At 36.7% G+C, this 22,559-nt stretch overlaps 1 protein-coding gene across 1 annotated transcript in view; it reads left to right on the top strand.

Annotated features, from left to right (window-relative positions):
* Window positions 1–22,559, top strand: part of DENND1B (DENN domain containing 1B) — a 224,582-nt gene that overhangs the window by 60,818 nt on the left and 141,205 nt on the right. The window contains exons 7-9 of the mRNA XM_045298174.1: window positions 1,669–1,728; window positions 8,563–8,616; window positions 12,094–12,204. Of these exons, the coding sequence (XP_045154109.1) occupies window positions 1,669–1,728; window positions 8,563–8,616; window positions 12,094–12,204 (225 nt within the window). The remainder of the gene's footprint in view (window positions 1–1,668; window positions 1,729–8,562; window positions 8,617–12,093; window positions 12,205–22,559) is intronic.

The following is a 22,559-nucleotide window of genomic DNA, read 5'->3' as shown; positions in this document are numbered from 1 at the left end:
CCTCTGCAAGGTTATGGTTAATAGAGATGCAGCAGAGAGGCCAAAGACAAAGTCAAGGTGAAACAAGAAAAACCTGCCTTTATTTTCCCAATAGGAAATTATTTTTCTTTGAGAGTTTTATTGATAAAGTTATAATAACATTTAAAAAAAACTCAGAGTTTAGGTGCTAAGATAACGGAGGACAGCTATTGCAAACTATTAAGGGGAAGTAAAAAAAATGTACCATTACTTAAAATTTCACATATCACAATCTGCTCAGAGGTGCATAATATCTTATAAAATGTCTAAAAATATTGGATATTGAACTGCTTCATTCACCTTTATGAATGAAACAACAAATTCACTGCCATCAAGTGGGTTCCTATTCATAGCGATCCTATCAGTCAGGGAAGAGCTGCCCCAGTGGGTTTCTGAGATTGTAACTTTTTATGAGAGCAGAAAGCCTCATCTTTCTCCTGGAGAGCAGCTGACAGTTTTAAACTGCTGCACTTACAGTTAGCTGCTAAAGGTAGAACTCACTAGGCCACCAGGACTCCTTAGTTTATGAATCAAAATCATAAAACAAAGAAGACTTCTATACTTCTTTACCTAAGTTATCTGAGCTAAGCAATCAACATGATAAAGTTGGAAGAATAATTAAAGGATTTTAGTTTGAGTCATTGTCCCTAAATGTGTTTATATTAAGAAAGTTAAATTTTTCTTGATAATTCCTTTTTTCTGATAGAGAAATTTAATGAGCTAATCCCATTGTTGCATTAGAAATAGAATATAAATATAACATAGGAGGAGCTATTGAAGTATTTGTGAATTGAACTTAATAAATCTTGTGCCAGCAATATTTAGCAAAGGTACCTTAAATTGTGCCTGAAATTATATTGCTTATGGAATTTTAATGACCATGCTTTATTTTCATGGATGATAATGCCAAAGTTAGAGTTTCACTCTTCTAGGCTTTTGAATCTATACAGTAGCCTATTATAGCTTTCAATCCTAGTCAACCTTACTCAAACTACAAAGTCTTTGTATTGGTAAAATAAGCTAGGTGGTAAAATAATATCTAATCTTTATGTGTGGTTCTCTTAATGATTTCAACAATAAGCTGCTAAAATACCGTGTAGTAAGATATGTATACCTGTGTTGTTAATGAATTGCAAAATTTGAATTAGAACATTTGTTGAAGTTTTATTTTCATGATACTGCACTGAGTTATCCTTGTAGCTTTTGTTTCTTCCATAAATAGTTTGAAAATTTTTTTTCTCCCGTTGGATACATCTCCAGTAGAAAATCATTACAAATCCAAAGATAGATACTATTATGATTTTCTTACAATTTCATAATCATGAATGCTTAGCACATGGATATTTCCGAGACAACGATATAGCCATTAGACTACCACAGAAATGTTAATGTTACTATCTAGTACAAAGTTAATATCTGATAAAACTTCTTACATTTTATATTCTTATAGTCTCAAAATACTTTCTTTAGGATTATTCTGGTGTAGGATTTAGCAAATTAGGAATTAAAATAATACTTATAATTAATATTATTCAAATGTTTCATATAACAATGTGGCTAAATGAATTTGTCTCAAATGCACTGCAAACTGTTGTGTAAGCTTCCCCTATCAAAGTAAAATATTTACTTTTTTTTCTTATATACTATAAGAACCAAGAGATATTTATTGCCAGTGAGCAAGTTCTGAAAGGTCAGACCTCTCTAGTACCGGTGAGTTAAAAGGCCCCCTGTCCCCACCCAAACAAATCATTTGTAAATCGTGAGAATAATTGCTACTTTCACTGTGTTTAATATTTATTGTAGTTCTTTGGGGAATGGTAAATTGGTCTGTTTTTAGCAATTTAATCATATGAAGCATATTTTCTGTTTATGCTGTGTTTAAATAATGGTTATGAAATGTAATGCTACTGACAAACGATTCCAACATACGGGTATGTCAATCTATGATCAGTAGTAGTAATGTTGAAGTACATTCACAGCAGGAGATTCCTGTTACATTTTTTTGGTTTGCTCATCACAAGATCTTAAGAGTATCTGTGATTTAACTCATATTGGTCTTGCACCCTAGAAAAATTATACTGATGGTTTATGTTAACTGATCTTGTTCTGATGACTTCAACTATACTCAATATTTGTCAGTTTCTTTGCCAATTGCTCCATATGTCCTCATTTAATTAAAATTAATAATTTTGAAAAGGAGTATAAAGAGAAAATAAAACATTTTTGGTGATTCATTTATACTCTATTATGGATTATAAATATTGGGAAAATTATGGGGGTCACGAAGGCATAAACAATCTGACTCTTAACATTTGTACTCCTTTCAGCAATTGTTGTTAGGTGTTGTAGTGAACTGTACTGTCTTAGGCTGGGTTCTCTCTAGAGAAATAAAATCAGTGATGCTTAGATACGAGGGGGTATCCTCCCCCTCCCAAATGGGTTTTTTCCCCGAAAGCTATGTATTTAATTTTTTTTACAAAACAACCTTATTATCTTCAAAGTACTTTTCATTACACTTAATACATTTATCAAATCTGTGATTTCATTCTTGGAAACATTTTTCAAACTCATGTTTGGATGCCTGACAGCACCTCCCTCTTTTTTTCTTCACCTCTTCTGTCGTCAAATTGCTGTCCTTTCTTTTTGTTTTATTAATTAATTAATTAATCTTATTATTTTTAAAAAATCGAAATTTGAAACAAAAAGAAGTTGCACGGAGTAAGGTCAAGTGATTCAGGTGCACGGGACAAGAAAGGGATGTTGTTTTTTTTGCCCCAAACTGGTGCACTGAGATGGCTGTGTGAGTAGGTGCATTGTTGTGGTGGTAAAATCAGTTCCCCGTCTTCCACAAATCAGGCCTTTTTTGTCACACACTGGTATGCAATCTTTTTTCAGAATTTCTAAATAGAAAGCTTGATTAACAGTCTGAGCTGGTGTAGTGAACTCTAAATGCACTATCCCCTTAAAACATAAAAAAAAAACAAATGAGCATCGCTTTATTTATTAATCTATGTATTTATTTATATTACTTCCTTGTATAGATCTAGGAAATGGCACACTTATTTGTAGAAGCTGGCCAGTTTTAAGTTTGTGAGTTGGCTATCAGGATGCTGGGGGCTTCTCCTGACTCATGTAGCTGCAGGGTTGATAAACCCAACACCGGCAGGTCAGGTGGCAGACTTTTTGTTGCAGAGGTGAAGGAAACCAAGGTTAACAGGGTAAGTGGCAAGCTTTTGATGAATCCCAAGATCAATAGGCAATATCGCAGGTCCAAAGATCCAGCAAACAGATAATAAGCCAGATGCAGGATCTAGACTCAGCCAAAAGCAATTATTTTTTCCAGAGTATCCACATATATTAGAAACAGGTCACACATCCATGGAAACTCCTTTTCAGTCAACTCCTGCTCATAACAGATTTCATCATAGAGGTGATTAAATTATATTAGATTTCCTTATGGGGGGATGACTAGATCTTAATTACCAAACCACTGAGAATCTTAGCTCATCAAATCAACACACAACCTTATACATCATAACTGTGTACAACAGGATGAAGTGTTGCGTCATCTTGAGAAGTCCTCCTAGTTGTTGCTGTGTTTAGTCCATTGTTCAGCCATGTGTCAGATGATATTTTTTAGGTCTCCTTCTTTTTCACGGGCCCTCTACTTTACCAAGCACGATGCCCATCTCTAGGAAAGGGTCCCGTCTGGAAATAGACCAAACTACATCAGACAGCTTCTCTCCATCATCACTTCCAGTGAGCTTTTTGGCTGTACATCTTCCAAGATAGATTTGCATGTGTTTCTGTTAGTCCATGAGAAATTAAATATTTTTACCAGCAAAGAAATCAGTTCTTTTCTTTTTCTTGTTAATTGCCCTGCTCTACAAAAATCTGAGAATATTGAAAATACCATAGCTTGTGTCTGGTGCACCTTACTTAGTTTGTAGGGGGAGATCTTGAACTTTTTAAAATAAGGTCTTCAACAACAGTATGTTTGTCAAATGCAGTATGTCATTTTATTTTTTGATTGATGCTTCCATGGGTGTTGATTATAGATCCAAGAAAAATGAGTCCTTAACTTTTTCATTATTTTCTCCATATATCGTGATGTTGCTTATTGGTCCAGTTGTGAGGATTTTTATTTCCTTTAATTGAGTTTACTCCATGCTACAGGCTGTATAGTTTTAGATTTTTGTCAGTAGGTGCTTAAGGTCTTCTTTGCTGTCAGCAAGCAAGGTTGCCTCATCTGCACATTGTAATTGTTAATGGGGGATTTCTCTTATCCTGAAGTCCCTGCCTTCTTTGTAAAGTTCCTCAGATTATTTACTCAGCATGTAGTTTGTACTAGTAGGGTGAAAGAATACAAGACTGATACACCCCGTCCGAATAGTAAACTGTGCAACATTCTCCTGCTCCACTCGAATGGTGACCTCTTGTTCTATGTACTGGTTCCCCACGAGCACAAGTATGTGTTCTGGAATTCCCTTTCTTTGAAATGTTTTTCATAATTTGTTGTGCTCCACAAAGTTTTTAAATGCTTTTGCATGCCAATAAATGTTGGTTAACGTCTCTCTAGCATTCTCTGCTCTTAGCCAAGATTCCTCTGATGTCAGCAGTGGCATCCCTCATCCCAGTAGCTCATGCATCTAGCTGAAATTTCAGGATGTTCTCAGATGATGTGCTACTGCATCTATTTTGGATTCTCGTTAGCTTATTTACTAAGTGTGATGTTAATGATATTGCTACGTAATCTCTTTGTTCGGTTGGATCTTTTTTCTTTGGAATGAGTACACATATAAATCTCTCTTAGTTGGTTTGCCAGGGTGTTGTCGTACAACTTTTTTATTTTTAATACTAGTGTTAGATCCATGGTTGGTACATCTTAATATTTTGTCAACTCCTAGATGCTTGCTTTTTGCCAGTACCTTCATTCATTCCAGGTTGGACTGTTGTCTTTACTACCATTTGTTCTTGACTACATGCTACCTCATGAAATGGTTGAATGCTGATCGATTCATTTTGGTACAGTGACTTTGTATTTTTTCCATCTTAATTTGATACTTTCGGTATTATCTATTTCTTTTTAGAATACAAAAACACAAAAATCAAACCAAACTTACTTCCAGCATGTCATTCCAACTCTTAGAAACCCTATAGGACAGAGTAGAATCGGCCCGGGGGTTTCGGAAGCTAGAAAGACCTAAGGGGAGAAGAGAACTGTGCCTTTCTCTGGCAGAGTGTCTGGTAGTTTTGAAAAGCTGACTCTGCAGTTCAAAACCCCGTGTAATTGCCATCAGGGCGCTTCTTTTTAGAATAGCTAATACAAACAAACACAAAGAATGATGAAGTAAAAGCTGAATAGAAGATTTAGGAAGGGAACGTGAGAAAATACAGTGTTACAATGAAATGTACAATGATCTAGAGGTAGAAAACTTAAAAAAAACACCCTGTGATTATCTCAGGCTGAAAGAAATTTAAGCCCCTCGTTGCTACATTAAAATATGCAGCATATTAGAAGCTAATTAATGTTTATTTAGTGGGCATATGAAGTCATGTGTTTTGGATGATATGTTACACTTACAAGTAATTTAAGTTTATTTAAAGTGTGAACAGCTGAAGACAACTAGGTAATTGCCTCCTAAAAAGTAGGCACTTGTGTGCATCAAATGCTTTCGCTAAAAGAGTGAAAAGACAACCCATGGACTGGGAAAAGTTTTTTTGACCGTGACATATTGGACATTCTCAAATCCAGAGAAACTTTCAACACTTCCATCAGGAACAATACAAATAAGTTTCAGTGCTTAGATTGAGGTCAATTTTGAGTTGATTTTCGTATATGGCGTGATATAGGAGGTCTAGCCTCATTCTTTGCAGGTGGAGATCCTGTTTTCCCTACAGTGTTTGTTGAGAGAGAAATCTCATTTCCAAGTAATTAAAAGTAAATGTGCACGTGTCACTTGAACCCACTACAAGTCAAGGGCTACTATTTTGGACAGCACAGATGTAGAACACTTCCATCAGGACAGAAAGCACTCTGGAACAGAGTGGCCTGAAGATTTCCTCGATTGAGCTTGAGCCACGTGGTTGTTGGCAGCAGGTTCCTCCTGTGAGCTGTTTCTCTATCCTGTGTTTGCCTCCGAGACGTATCCAGAGGTTTGTCAAGTGTGGAGTAGGGAGTGTCACTGTGGCAATTGACTTCTTTCTTGTCACATAGCCATCACTCCAGCCCTCCCTGTCTCCCCCCAGTGCTTTACCTTTCCTTCCTATTTCCTCCCTCATTCCCAAAGGACTGCTAGTGTCTTCCTATGATCCCTCTTGAATTTCTCTTAGAGAACGCTGTCAGTGCCCATTAATGTGTCTGCAGAGCAGATCCCATAATGCTGTTTTTCTAGGCGATCAGCTTAACACTGGTGCCTACTTGACCATGCCAATCTCTCCTTCCCCTACCTCCTAGCTTGTAGGTCATCTGCCTCTCTCTTCCCTTCACGTATCCATTCACAACTATTTTCACAGCCCAGCACTTGCCCCACTCCACCTCCCACTGAAAAGAGGCTCGAGTTTTCGTGACTCCCTCGCCTGTTGCCTTGTGTCAGAATTGACTGTATGGCAGTGAATTTGGAGTTGGGCTCTGGGCTCTGTTATGGGATGAAATGACTGTGTTAATAGAACATTGTTCATCTTTTAAAAAGGTGTTTTCTTTGTTTTTTCCATGATTGTAGAATTTCTGTGCGGCTAAAGAACATTTTGAAAACAAGATCCTAAAAGTTTACAACATAGTTGCATAAATGTTTCCCTGAATTTTTATTGTTGTGTGAATTTTGTACAGTATTGTGATCATAGCAGTGCTCTTACCATGCAGGTTTTTTTTGTACTAGCACTTCTGTATTAGTTGTGGTAAATTTTTCTTTGGTATTTTGTGTAATTTTACCATAACTGAAGTAAGTTATATATCATCATCTGCTTATTGGAAAGTTCAGTTCTTGCCAACTTTCCAGAAATGTAAATTATGTTGGTATATGGTTTTATGTATGTAGTTCACCTTAGTACCTTTGATGTACTCTCAGTGCCCAATTGTCAAGACAACTTCCAGTTTGCTCCTTTACTCACGAAGTTGCTATGTGGGAGGAGTCAAATCAAAATAAAAGGCACCCAAGTGTACAAATGAAAGTATACAAAGAAACCAATAAAACCTCCTGCAAATAAAACAAAGATTCAATAAACAATAGGCAAAGAACACGAATAGATACTTACCAAAGAACACAGTTATGTGGCCAACAAACATGAAGCATTGCTTGCATTCATTAACCATTGAAGAATTTCAAATCAAAATAGTGATTAGATATCACCACACCTAGCATTAGTAACAAAGCTAAAGAAACAAACCTGAAAACCATTGTTGGTGAGGGCGTGGGGAGACTGGATCGCTCATATACCGTTAGAGGTACTGTAGAATGGTGCAACCACTGTGGAACGAGTTATGGTGCTTTCTCTAAAAGTTGGGAATAGAGACACCATGTTAGCCAACAATCCCTCTACTTGGTGCATATCCTCCAGAAGTCACCGCCGTGACATGAATAGATCATATGCGCACCAGGTTCTCTGCACCAAGATCGAAACAACTTAAATGCCCATTCGTAGAAGACTGCGTAAACTTGAAACACCTGATAACATGGATAACTGTGGAGTAGATTGTGATGAGTGAAATTAATCCATCACAAAAGTACAAATATTTCATGAGTGAATTTAATCCATCACAAAAGTACAAATAAAAAATTTCAACACTAAAATAGATATTCGTTATTGTTTTTCAGGCGTAGTAAGGGAAAGGGGAAGTCACTAGCTAGGGAATAGACAAGTATAAACTTGGGTAAAGAGAAACAGCAACTAGAAAAGATGCTCTTCTAATTGAAATTCTAGAAAAAGACAAAACTTTAATTTGATAACTTTTCTAAATAATATAGCTTCTGATATGCAGCATATGGATTTGTTCTGACTTTGCACTGTAAACTCAAGAATCCTAATAGATTTTGATATAGTCTTAAGTGAGACTTATTTTTTCAGTTTAGATAAATTATTCTATCAATATAAATATTTAACTATATAGAAATGTTACATAAATATATAAATAAACACAAATATGAATCTATACATACATACGCATTTATATGAGGGGGCTTTAAATGAGTTTGTAGAAAGATTTTATCTTAACTCCATTTTTCATGGACTTTTAGAAGCCCTTAGGATAAACATATATAAAACATTTGATAATGTATTTTTCTGTCTTAATTTACTTATTCCAAGATTATTTTCTGGAAAATGTTACCATTCAATTGAAATATTTTCAATGATTACTATTGTTAATGCTATTGTTAAAGTTATTGTTAAATCTCATATAAATCTCCTATATTAAGGATATTTCAAATTCTACAAATCCTAAATCCATTTTCCTGCTTAATTTAGTTGAATTTTTTCTTAACTCAAGATATGACATGAAATGTTTTAAGTGTTCTTTTCTTATGTGCTTTCCTTTCTGTTGGTCAGCATTCCTACTTCATTGCCCCTGATGTAACGGGACTCCCAACCATCCCTGAGAGTGTAAGTTCCATTTTCTACTCAGTGTATTCAATGCTAAGTGTTATTGACTTTGCCATGCGTAAGGGGTTTAGTGTACAGAAACAGGATATGTTGTACTTAACTGTGCTCCTTGTGAGAAATAATGAAATAAGGACTAATAATTGATTGGATTCTGCATTTCCTTCCTAATACGTGGTAGTAGATAAGAAAAATCACACGAGAAATACTATTTCTGTCATTTGAAATCATGAAGAAAGATCACATAGATTCAGTTTCCTATTCCTATATAGACACTCCTACAGGAGATATTTCTGGAGATGGCTATGAGTATTGGCATTAGAAAATATATATGCACTTTAAATCATTTTATTGGTGCCTTGTACAACTCTTATCGCAATCTATCCATCCATCTATCCATTGTGTCAAGCACATGTTGCCCTCATCGTTTTCTTTTCCTTTTCTTTCTTTTCTTCTTCTTCTTTTTTTTTTTTGACATTTTCTTTCTACTTGAGCCCTTGGAATCAACTTCTCATTTTTACCCCTCCCTCTTTAGCCCCCCCCCTCCCTCATGTACCCTTGATAATTTATAAATTATTATTACTTTTCCATGTCTTACGCTGACCGATGTCTCCCTTCACCCACTTTTCTGTTGTCCATGCCCCTGGGAGGGGGTTATAGGTAGATCATTGTGATCAGTTCCCCCTATCCTCCCCCCCTTCTCCTAACCCTCCTGGTAGAAAATATTTTTCTATCAGATAAAAAATATATGGTTATGTCAGTATTTTTCCTGGAACATAACTGTTAAGTTTTTAGCTTCCCTGTGGTTGTTTTTCCAATTTTAATTTTAAATAATAATATTTTATAAGACTTTAGTGATAATTCAAAAATTACAAAAATTACTGCGTTTTAATTAGAGTTATATTTTAATTTAGAGTTCTAATTACAGCCTTGCATTTTGCTAAGAGTGTTTTTTTTTGCATTTTAATAATTTTTAAAAATCAATATTCTGTAGAAACGTTTGAGAAATGGAAATGACAAATATGTCTTTATGCTTTTGGGTAACAATGAGAAAATAAGAGGATATAGTCTGTTACATATTATACTTTCAACTTCCCTTGGAAATTGAAATGAATGAGTGGTATAATTCACTCATAAGTAAAGAAGCATCAGTAGACAAAATACATCCAGATGTATTTTCCTTAGCTTTCTCTTGTTCTTCAAAAAATATCTTCTGTTTGATTTCCAGAAACACATATGTACCATAAGTGAATGGATTGAGTCTAAGAGGATATTTTTCCGATATCACACTAGTACTATCAATGCTGTTAAAAATATATATTTTATTGTGTTTTGGTGAGAGTTTACATGGCAAATTAAATTCCCATTAAACAATTGCTGTACATATTGTTCAATGACATTGGCTACATTTTTCACATCCTTTTTTAAGTAGTTTTCTTGATACAGTATGCACAAATCATATACTTCAGGGTTAAAGCACTTTAAAAATTTGTTATATATACATAATTACAGTCAGTTTTGATGCTTCCTCTCCTCCCGGATTCCTTGTTTGCTCCCTGAATCCTCTCAACACGTACCCAACCCCCGATAAATCATAGCATCAGTTATTATCTTTGCGCATCTTCTCTGTCCGTGCTTCACAAACTTGGAAACCAGCAGTAATAATAAAAAACAAAACCAAGGTAAAATGGCAAGAATGAATAATGATAATATAAAAATGTTTTTAAGATGGCGGAATCTGAATAAGCCCTTTGAAAGACTATATCAAGCAGCTTTTCACGTGGTCCTGACATGGACCATGAGAGCTCAGGCCAGTCTATAGCTTGTATGCTGTGTCGTAGGCAAGGCATTCCTGTGGTATTTACTACAGGTTGACCATGGCTTGATTGGTGGACCCTGGTCTCTTCTGTTCAGAGTTTGTAATGCCAAGTAAGTGGCTACACATTTCACCCCACCTTTCTTTCCTATTTACATTTTCTTAATTTTACTATAAATAGGTAATAAAGTGATTAAACAAATCTTACATTTTTCAAAAAGGCTGCTAATTTGACATTTTCAAAGAGCCAAATATTCTAATATAATCTGCTACTAAGAAATTTATATTTGTACATGGTCATTAACCATCTTTTGAGGTTGACCACGAACAAACAACTCTGTTTAGGGAAGCACCATTGCAGTGACAGAATATAAGGCAGGATTCTCTGCTAAGAAGTAATTCCCTACCTAGAAATGATCTGTCTTTGTGGGTATAGGAAAAATGCTGATTCCAAAAGTCATAAATATAATTTTATAAAGAAAGAGACATATTGGAAGATTGTAGGTTCAAATAGGAAGCACAAACAGGAAATGAACCTCTCTCCACCACCAAACCAATGTCCTTACCGATTGTTCTGATAGGTCTTACTGCTATGCTCTGCCTTGTGTACTAGTTTCTCTTGGTGAAGCTTCTGCCTTTCAGAAATGGGAAAAGCACTGTGATTTATTATTTTCTTGCACGCCTGAAAGTTTACCCGTATGAGCCATAATCTACTTAGTACTAGTGTGTCAGCTAATTACTGTTTTATTTAGTCTCTTCCTATTCTGTCCCTTCTGATAGAGCACAAAAAAATTAGAGAATGATCGCAAAGTCTAAACATCTCTGACAGTTGAGGTAGCTTATCCCAAGGTTTTGTTCTTATGTAGGGGGAATGCTTTAAAATGCTTAATCAAGTAATTGAATTAGTTCAGTAAAGTGTGTCTGTTTATAGTGATATGACGTGGGTCTGACATGGGATATAACCAAGGAATGATTTCCCTTAATTAGGAATCAAAGGATTTCCTTATAAATCCATCTCATCTTATGCGAGGCTTATACATAGTACCTACTATCAAAGGATACAATTGAATCCTAAGGGAATGTTGTTGGTGTCATTGGGTTGATATTTGCCTCGTAACTCTATAAAGTGGCAGAGTAAAACTGCCCCATCAGATTTTCTGAGCTGTAATCATTGTAGGAGCAGATCACCAGCTTGTTCTTCTGTGGAACTGGCAGGTGGGTGTGAATTACCTGACTCTTGGTGAGCAGCTGAGCACCTAGCAGTTACACCTCTCCTGGGTGAGCAGCAAACATAAAAATACTGAAGTGCATTCACTAAAGCAGTGGTACTCAAATTGCAGTGTCAGTGACAATGCCCAGAAACCCTTATTAAAAATCAGGTTCTCAGGCTCATAGTCCAAAAATTATAATTTAGCAGGTCTAGGTTGGGACTCAGGATATCTGCTTCTCTTACAATACTTGGGAAGGAGGGTGGGAAGCATAGAAACACTTTTATGGAGTAGACTTATGCTTCAATACTAGTGGAGTGCATGATGTTTAATATGGCAACAGGATAGTATTAAGTTTAATTATTTTAACTTCAAGTTTTTTTGTTAAGTAAATAAAATATTTATCTTCATAAAATAACATCATCTATAATGTGCACAATTTGTTCACCTGTGTAGAGAAATCTTACTGAATATTTTGTTGCTGTGGATGTGAACAATATGCTGCAACTGTATGCCAGTATGCTGCACGAAAGGCGCATCATTATTACCTCTAGCAAATTAAGCACTGTAAGTACTTCACACTTTCCCTTTTAAGCAGAATGTATTGAGTATTTCACAAAAAGACATGCAAACCTCGGCAGTTTTAGAAATGTTCCATGTGTACTTATGAAACAATATCTACATACTTTTATGATACATGGTTTTAATCCAGCTCTTGAAGTACAAAAGTCTGGTTTACAGAAGGCTTTCTCAAATGCATTAAGTCGGGTTAATTATTTTTTTTTCTTATCTGATGATAGTTTTTTTTAACTCTCCAGATTTCATTTTAGTGCCTTCTACCATATAAAGAATTCTTAAGAGCTATTATGGAGATCTTTATTATTCACTTGTGGCTTTTTTCAGTGGAGCTACTTGAAAGGAATCCAGGGGACATGATAATAGCTACTGTCCTAACCTGGTAATAGGTAGATTCATCTTTGTCGCTGAGTAGTGGTTTGGGGCTCTTCAAACTGATAATAACGTAAAAGTCAAAGTAGCATTTTATTATTATTTTTTTTAAATCACAGGTTTTAAGCCACTCACTGAATGTTCTTTTTGAAGGTTTTCCTCAATATGGTAGAAGCAGTGAGAAGAGAAATGCTTTTCTTGGGTTAGATAAAAGCACGCAAAAGTATTTGCTACAGACAACAATGAAATCTAAAAGTCCATTTGCTTTTAGTTTTTAATATGTTTAAATATAATTTTGAATAATGTATTTTATGAAAAACCATTGGTAATAATTATGAGTTTTTCTTTTTTATTACAAATTTGGTTAATTTATAATAGTAAAATTTATATTTTTATGCTTTGGTCTTCTAAGTAGTTGAATTAAAAATTTGATCTAAGTTGACATAAAAAACTTATTAAGATAGGAGGCAGGTTAGTGTTTCATACGAAGAAAGCTACTTTCAGAGAAATTGAATGATCATCCATCCAAACAAAGGTATAGGTCACATGACACTCGGTCTCCTAATTCTAATGCTAGGGTTATTTATACTAGCCACAAACAAACAAAAAACAAAAAGGGAAATTAAAAAATTTTAAATTGGGAAAAAGTTTCAACCAATTAAAAGTATAGTATTTAACAATATATTATTGTATGAATTTAAAGAAGTAAATGTGGAAAAATGATGTAATAACAGAGAATAAATGCTAGCCAATGATTCAAATTAACAATATGTAGTTTCTTCAATGATGTTGAGAAATTCAGGTAAACATTTGGCATTTTTGATACTTTTTGCATTTTTTTATATTTCCAATTTACTGTTCAGGGAAAGTGATCTTTCTTCTCTTCTAATTTTAAACATGATTTTTCTCAAGATTATAAAGGATATTGGATACTTTCTCAAGATTGGAAGTATGTATAAACTGTCAGATAGGCTTACAACCAAGTTCTTTTTAAAAAAAAAATCATTTTATTAGGGGCTTATACAACTCTCTTTTTTTTCCCCCTTACTTTTATTGAGGGCTCTTACATCTTTTATCACAATCCATACATTCATCCATACATTTGCACATATGCCACCATCATAATTTTCAAAGCATTCTCTTCCCACTTGAGCCCCTGATACCAGCTCCCCATTTCTTCCCCCTCCCTCCTCTGCCCTCTCTCCCTCATGAACCCTTACTAAGTAATAGATTATCATTTCCATATCTTACAAAGTCCTCCATTGCCCCTCACCCACTTTTCCATTATTCATCCCCCTTGGAGGGAGTTTTAGGCTGATCCTTGTGATGAGTTCCCCCTATCCCCCCCCTACCCTCCTTTAATCCTCCTGGTATCTCTACTCTTATTGTTGGCCCTGAGGGGGTTATCTATCCTGGATTCCCTGCATTGTGGGCTCTTTTTTTTTTATTAATATTTTTATTTTATTTTATTATTATTATTTTATTTATTTTTAAACATTTTATTAGGGGCTCATACAACTGTTATCCCAATCCATACACTCATCAATTGTGTAAAGCACATTTGTACATCGTTTCTCAAAACATTTTCTCTCCACTTAAACCCCCGACATTAGGTCCTCATTTTTTCCCTCCCTCCCCGCTCCCCCCTCCCTCATGGGCCCTTGATAGTTTATAAATGGGTATTTTGTCATATCTTGCCCTGTCCGACATCTCCCTTCACCCACTTTTCGGTTGTCTGTCCCCCAGGGAGGAGGTCACACACAGTTCCATGCTTATACAACTCTTATCACAATCCATACATCCATCCATTGTGTCAAGCACATTTGTACATTTGTTGCCATCATCATTCTGAAAACATTTGTTTTGTACTTGAGCCCTTGGTATCAGCTCCTCATTTTTTCCCCTCCCTCCCCGCCCCTCCTCCCTCACAAACTCTTGATAATATATAAATTATTATTATTTTGTCATGTCTTACACTATCTGATGTCTCCCTTCACCCACTTTTCTGTTGTCCGTCCCCCAGGGAGGAGGTTATATGTAGATCCCTTCTACCACACCTTCACTCCACCCTCCCGGTATCGCCACTCTCACCACTGGTCCTGAGGGGTTCATCTGTCCTGGATTCCGTGTGTTTCCAGTTCCTATCTGTACCAATGTACATCCTCTGGTCTAGCCAGATTTGTAAGGTAGAATTGGGATCATGATAGTGGGGGGCGGGGCGGGAAGAAACATTAAAGAACAAGAGGAAAGTTGTATGTTTCATTGGTGCTATACTGCACCCTGACTGACTCATATCCTTCCTGCGACTTTTCTGTAAGGGGATGTCCAGTTGCCTACAGATGGGCTTTGGGGCCCCATTCTGCACTCCCCCTTATTCACAATGATACGATTTTTTGTTCTTTGATGCTTGATACCTGATCCCATCGACACCTCATGGTCACACAGGCTGGTGTGCTTCTTCCATGGTTGCTTTTGCTTCTGAGCTAGATTGCCGCTTGTTTATCTTAAAGCCTTTAAGACCCCAGATGCTATATCTTTTGATAGCCGCCGGCCACCTTATCAGCTTTCTTCACCATATTTGCTTATGCACCGTTTTGTCTACATTGATAGTGTCGGAAAGGTGAGCATCATGGAATGCCAGAAAACCAAGTTCTTAAAAGGGTTAATTTGTGTAAAAATATTTATTAGTCATCTATGTGCCAGGTGCTCTTGCAGCACTAAGGATTCTGCACTAAACAAATTTCAATTCAGATCTTCTTGTAACTTAAATCTAGTGGGATGAAATAGATAATACACAGATGAACAAAACATTAACTATTGTGTCATAGGACACAATAAATGCAAAGGATAAAGAATAAACTGGGTATGAATATATAATAGGGGACAGCGCAGCTTTTATTTCTGTAGGGTAGTCATGGAAAACATCCCAAATAAAGTGACATTTGAGCAGGGGATCTGAAGGAAGTGAGGGCATGAGTTATATGGATGAACATACAAGCTGCACTATTTAGGCAGCATGAGGAGTAAATCTAAATAAATGTGTTTCAAACATATTGGTGTTTCTCTTATGTTGTAATTTATATCTATCTCTTAATGACTGAATACTCTCATTGTAATTTTATTTCCTCATGTTAGTAATAGAAGTCTGAACCTCGGGTTATCAGCATTAAAATATATCCACAAGTCAGCATGCAGACACACACACCGTGAAGTGTGTAGAAGTATGCTTATAAGAGAGAAATCACAATGATTTTTAGTTGTATTATCTTAATAGTCAAGTCTGTAGCTTCGAGTGAAAATTTACTAATGTTCATAATTTTTAGTTTAATTATCTTTGACTTTAAAAAAAAAAGTATTGTAGTAAAAGCTTGATACTCTTCAGCGATCTGTTTCCTTTCTTTGAGGTCAGCATAATACCAAGTGTTTAAAATAGTTAAGGAAAACTTAACAGTGATATCACTTCTTAGCTACCATCTCTGTTCTGGTTCACTCTCTGGGACACTAGAACTGATAAAAGAAACATAATTCAGGGTTTCTTTCGTGAACTCTTTACCCTTTGCATGTGGGGGAAACCGATTTACTTGAATCTCTCTTGAAAAAAAAGTCCTTTATATAGATACATCTGCTATAAATTCCGTGCATAGTAACATTTAAGGTCAAGGACTACCACCATAACATAAATTAGATATAAACTCCTAAAAAAAAATTTGTGGAATCCTTGAACCTTCCAAGAAGGAGTAATCAATAAAAAGTTAGTGAATTTACTTACTTTCAAGCTGAGTTAAAATATTAGTGTATATACCATAATTACTATAATATTTTGCTATTAATGCAAGAAATTCTATGACAGCTTCAAAAAGTTTATAGGGAAATGAAATGAAAAGGTAAGGAATTTTTTTTTTATGACTCTTGAAGACTCCTTGTATTTTACCCATTTTTTCTTAAGTCTACAGCCTAATTTATTAGAAGAATACATATGAGTTAATGTGTTTATTACATTCACAATTCCATTGTAACTTAAGGCATGTTATTGGACTAGATAAATTGCTTCTCAGCAAACACAATTTCCCCCAAATTATTAAATATTTGTCAACTGTCTGACACACTGATAGAGAATCAGCTAAAACAAAGATCCAATTCTTTTTTGTTGTTGTTGATCTTTTAATTTTTTATTAATCCTTTTATTGGGAACTGTTACAGATATTATAACAATCCATAATTCAGTTAGATCAAGCATAATTTTACAATTGCTATTGCCATCAGTTTCACAACATTTTCTTTATTCTTAAACTCTTTGATAACAGCTCCTTTATTCCCCCCACCCTATTTCCCAGGAACCCTTATTATTATATTGTATATTATTATTATTTGCTTTCTTTTACACCATCCAATGTATCTGTTCACCTGCAATTCTGTTAATCGTTCCTGTTGAGTGGGGTTATACAGTCATCATTGCTGTCAGCTCCCTTGTTCCCCCTCCCCTTCCTATACTTAAGGGAATCATTACTCCTATTACTGTTTCTCAAGGGTTATCTATCTTGGTTTTCATACATAGAACACTCTTAATTATACAAATGAACATACTCAGGTCAAACAAGATTAATGAGGTAAAACAGACTAAAGAGGAGGAAATATTGAAGAACTAGAGGATAGTTATGTGTTTCATTAGTGCTATACTGCTCTCTAGATTTATCATCCCTTCTGTGTGGCCCTTCTGTGAGGGACTGTCCAATTATCTTACAGGTGGGTTTGGGGTCTCTACTTTGTCCATGCTCCTTCACGTCAATTTGATTGCTTGTTTTTGAACTTCTGATCCCTATTCCTCTTGAAACCTCATGATCACACAGACTGGTGTGAGTAAAAGATCCGATTCTTTAGGTGCTGTTGGTTTTAATAATGACAATGTGTAACCTTTGTGGAGATGAACCTTAAAATAAAAAATTAGTCTTGAGTAGGTAAGCCAAAATATCAATAATATGTTTTGTTTTCTATGTTGCAGCCTTTTCACCCTTATAACATAAAGTGTGGTATTGTGTTAAGACCCAGTATTACATTGTTATAGATTTGATTTGTGTGAATTTGGTCATAATCACATTGGCTTTTATTCTAATGATTTTCACCTTTGAGCACTCACACAGTGTTTTAAAAAAATAATTCTGAACAGGAGCAATGATTTTATGCACGTTGTAGGCAGGCCCTAGATGTTTCAGCCCCAGGTGAACCTCCGGTATACTAGCGGAACACTCATACCGGAGTCTCATGTATTCAAAGCAAAGGAATAAATCATGGTTTTACACAAAGGTATCAGTTGACTTATTGCTGTTTTGTGACCAGAGGTAAGGAAGATTACTGTTTAAAGCCATGTCATTGGTTTTCAAATCAGTCAGGCATGAAGCCTTGTCATATGCCTCTATAATTGTACCTCACCAGACTTTCTCTAACTAGTCAGCTGGGGCTGTACATTTTGTCTCAAACACCCGGCTGGCCAGCGTCTGACAGGAGTGTTCTCATCATCCTGTCAGTATATGTTAACTAGAGTGTATCTTTGTGGCCTGCAGAAGCAGGTGGAAGAGAAGCTTCTCTTTCAAAGCGGATGTCTAAATGTTAGCTACTGGATTGACCAATATTGAGTTGGTAAATGTCACTGTCTTCCAGTCTATAAGCATATTAGTTACAGAGATTTGATTGTGTAGTGAATGTTCTTTCTGGGATATTTAGAGCAAGCAATATGCTGGGAGTACTGGAATTGCATTAATAAACTGTAATTTCTTCCTTTGTTATAGTCACCCCCAGGCATTTAAGCATATGCTTTCTTTCTCTTTCTCTCATTAATTCTATCAAAGGCATATGCAGAACAAAGTCTTGTGATTCCCTGAAAATTAGCTTTTAAAACATGGGTTTTATAGGTTTTATTTTAAGGGAGGGAGAGAGCCCAGAGGATTTTAACCCCTCCATCTGGGTTCTCTGTATGTTCTCGTTTCGTCTATTAATGGTGCATCAGTTCCAGCATCTAACCTGAAGCCTGGAGCATCGAGGAATCTTCCTTGGGATTAAGAATTGAACAGTTGGTAGAAGAACTCAAATGAACAAGCTCTACTTCTAGTTACTATTATTGAAAGGTGTTTTAAAAATCCCCCCTTCCACCATCTCCAATGCTGTAGCAGCAGGGGCACAGTTCAACAATGTTGTCAGAACTTCTCAGGGAACGAGATTCGAGGAACAGCTTTTTTATTTGTCGTTCTTTCCAAAGCTCATAGCAACAATTATGGCAATGAAGCTTTAGATACATAATCCTCTTTACAAAGTCCCATTTCACTTTGCATACAGAGATTCTGAACCCTGTGTTTTTCATTTAATGCTAGGTCATTGTGCCTGGAGTGTGTCAGTGGGACTGAGCAGCTGACACTTTATTAGGGGATAGTTGGAGGAGACTCTTCTGACTGGAAACTAAAGATCTGTTTGTCTTCCAGCTCTTTTGCCACCATGAGCCAGCTTTTCTCAGAAGCAAGCACATCTTTCCATTTTATGCCCATTTGTCTTCTAAAAGTAGACCATCAATTATGAATTTACAAAATGATAGGTTCAGTATAAACACAGTGCATTTTCCAAGGGACATATTAAATAGATATTTCTCTAAGTCAGTAATCTTTGTTTTTATGTCAATCTTAGATCTCTACAAAAAAGGACCCCTGACAGTTTCACCTTACTGTAATTTTTTTTATTAGACCATTGACTTATGCTGTCAGTGATGATCAGTGTTGAGTATAAGGGGAAAATGTATTGCTTCTTTTTCTACAGTAAAACTTCTATTGCAGGTATTGTGTTTATTTTCAAAGGGGTCTTATACCCTCCATCCCCTCTAACCCCCATTTTGCAGTTAAGGAAATTTTTATGTTCAGATGAACATCTTCAGGTTGTTTGCTGAAACTTATCCCCTGTGAACGTCTCATTCAACATTTCTAAAATGGAATTATTTATCCTTCCCACATAATATCTGCCTGTTACAATATCAGACTGATTTGGTAAATGATCCTTCCTGTCCTTTTTCCCTACCCAAGTCCGTGGATTTTATCTCATTAATCCTTTGTTCTCAGACCTCTCTCTCCTTCCTAATTGTATATTAACTTAGTTCAGCCTATTATAGCTCCCATAAACATTTTCAAGGTATTAGTGGTTCAAGTAGTAAAATTCTACCAGTAATAAGTGGGTTAACTGAAAGGCCCACCGTCTAGGGTCATTATGAGTTAGAATTGATCAGGTGGCACTGTTTGTGTGTGTATGGTTATGTGGGAGGCCAGAGTCGAATGGCTGACTTGTGTGTCTCCTGTGCAACTGTTACCCACCAGCGGCTTGCATGTTGCTATGAGGCTGAATAGATTTCAGTGAAACTTTCAAACTAAGCCAGTCTAGGAAGATGGACCAAGAGATCTGCTTCTGAAAATCTCACAGCAGTCCAGACTGCAGCCAAATATGAGAATGGTGTAGGACCAGGCGGTGCTTCATCCCACTGTTCACGAGGTTGTCGTGGATCAGGGTGAGCTCAGTGGTAGCCATACACTACAACTAGAACAATGTGGAGCTTACTTATGGAACAGATGCAATATGTGATTTTCATATTTTTGAGCAGATGTACTTTAGGAACACAACCATGTAAAATTGATGTAATGATACATAGCTTCCCATTCATAATAGACTATGAAATCATTGTCAAGAATATCTGTATGTACTGGATTATATTTAAATCTGTATTTACCATGTATATGAATAATTTCATTTTGAAGTTAAGCTTGATGAATAAGTCACAGTGACTGTGTCGTCCTATGTCCAATCTGGGAAGAGAAGCCACAGGAATTTCCACAAGGAAAGTTTACCACAGAGAATTAAACACTAACAGGATTAGCTTAACATGAGATGGAATATTAGGAAGTAAAGAGAATTATAAAGACTATAGGACCTACTTAGCAGATTCAAGACCAGTCACAATCTTTAGAGGAAGGGAGAAGCCCCCAAGTCTGTTGGAAAGGGCCCAGGTATGGTACACTGGAAGGCAGAGAAGTTGCCCTGCACTATACTGGCAGAACTTGCTGCATCCTCAGAGAGATGCTGTGCTTTCAGACTTGCTTCAAAGCCCTGTGAGACAGTGGGGAAGCAGTTCACCAAGAATTGCATTGCCAGGAACACACAGTTATGAAACTGCTCAAGGAGGTGCCAGGGGACGCTGTTCATTAGGGGTGTTTTAGTAGAAGCAGTCCTCTGATAAACTTGTTGAGGTGAAGGTCTCTCTGGGAGAAGCTGCTGTATACTCTTGCCCAATGTGGGAGCCTCCTGTGCGTTTGGAGCCAGGCATGGGAAAAGGCTGCTTGAGATGGAGGTGTGGTAGGGGGTGAGGGGATACGGAGGGGGAGTTTCGGATTGCTGTTTCTTGTAGGTTCCAGGTATAGTGAAGTGGAGACTAGTGGCCTGCTGTAGGATGTGGGTAGTGGAATTGTTGCAGGCGATGTAGGAGTGAAGTATTAGATACCCAACTGACTTCGCATGAACCTGCCAACTGAGCACCTTGGAACCAGGAAGCAAAAGCCGTTCTTCTGGCCATCAGTATTGCTCCTGACAAAATTTAGCATCATGCGAGCTATCAAAAGAAGCTATTCTAGGTCCCATATCCACTTTCACATACTAGGTAAATGAGGAGGAAGTTTGGAGCTGAGCAACATGGATTTGCTAAGCACAGCCCGCCCTTTGGATCATCAGCTTTTCTGGCTGCACCTTTCTGTCCACATTTTAACTCCTGTGCAACAGCAATGACACATTTGTTTCTACCTAATACGGTAGCCGCTTTTTTCTTAAACAAAAATTAAGACATTCTTACCTTTTCCACAAAATTAGAAGTACAGTTCCAATAGTCAGACTATATGTCTTTTAAAATTGACTTACAGTCTTCCTTAAACTTCTGTTACCTGGCAACTATATTGTAAACTTACCTTTTAACTACAGATATATAACATATGTATACATATGTCTATGTAGGAAATGCATTTTAGAAGTAGAGAGAACAATGGTTAGTATAAAAAACGTAGACCACGTGAGAAGTAAGTAAAGACTGCAAACTACCATGGTCTTTGTTTCTCTGAGTGATCTTGACACTTCAGGGTTCCTGCATTCTGCAGTCCTCTTGCTCTCACTCAGGACCTTAGTTGGTCAGCCCCACCCTGAAGGTGTGAACCCAAACGTTTCCCCCAAGAGTTTTTTGTCCTCACTGGCCTTGCCTTTTTTATGATTGTGGGATTTTTACATGAATCTTTATTAATTATTGGACATTGAAATACCAAGAGGCTTCCCAGTTCTCCTTGCCTTAAATGGCTATAAGCAACCCAATGTCCCTTTTTTAGTCAAGATGACTCACACTTTTTAAGGGTGTGTTTCCAGTGTCATAAAGAGGCTAAGTTTACAAGGTGACAGGCTCATCTTCCGGTTCACTGGAACTGTTTCCCAGGTGGAAGGATCCCTCCTTTGGGAGATTAAGATCTGCAAACCCTCAGGTCTGCAGGGTTGGGAGGAAAACTTCTGCAAGTAGGTGACGTGTAGTAGTGAAAAGAGCCACTCTCACTTCTACCCCTTGGTTCCTGATTCCATGTGTTCTGGTTGTGAGGGAAGCAGCACCATAAATTGGTATCCAATTCAAAACATAAGTCGTGCCCAGAAAACTGTGCTCCACCCTCTTAGGGTAGGTTCTCCCAACTGGCACCATGATCTCTCGATTGGCTTGACGCCATTGCTGCATTTAGTTTGCTGTGCAAAATGCTATGCAGATGGATAAGTTGTAGTCCTGGCAGAAAGAACTGGTCATACCCTCTTCACAATATTTATTACAGTGAAGATGAATTAATTTCTGCCCCATCATGAGGGAGAAGTATAATGTCATAACTGGCCACCCGATAGCTGGCTTATTGACATGAGGAGGTATCTTATCAGAAGCG

This window comes from Echinops telfairi, unplaced genomic scaffold, assembly GCF_000313985.2.
Source record: "Echinops telfairi isolate 266 unplaced genomic scaffold, ASM31398v2 ScPeMD7_7424;HRSCAF=8462, whole genome shotgun sequence".
Taxonomy (NCBI): domain Eukaryota; kingdom Metazoa; phylum Chordata; class Mammalia; order Afrosoricida; family Tenrecidae; genus Echinops; species Echinops telfairi.
Note: the sequence above shows the minus strand (reverse complement) of the source record. Positions and strands in the feature narration are given on the sequence as shown.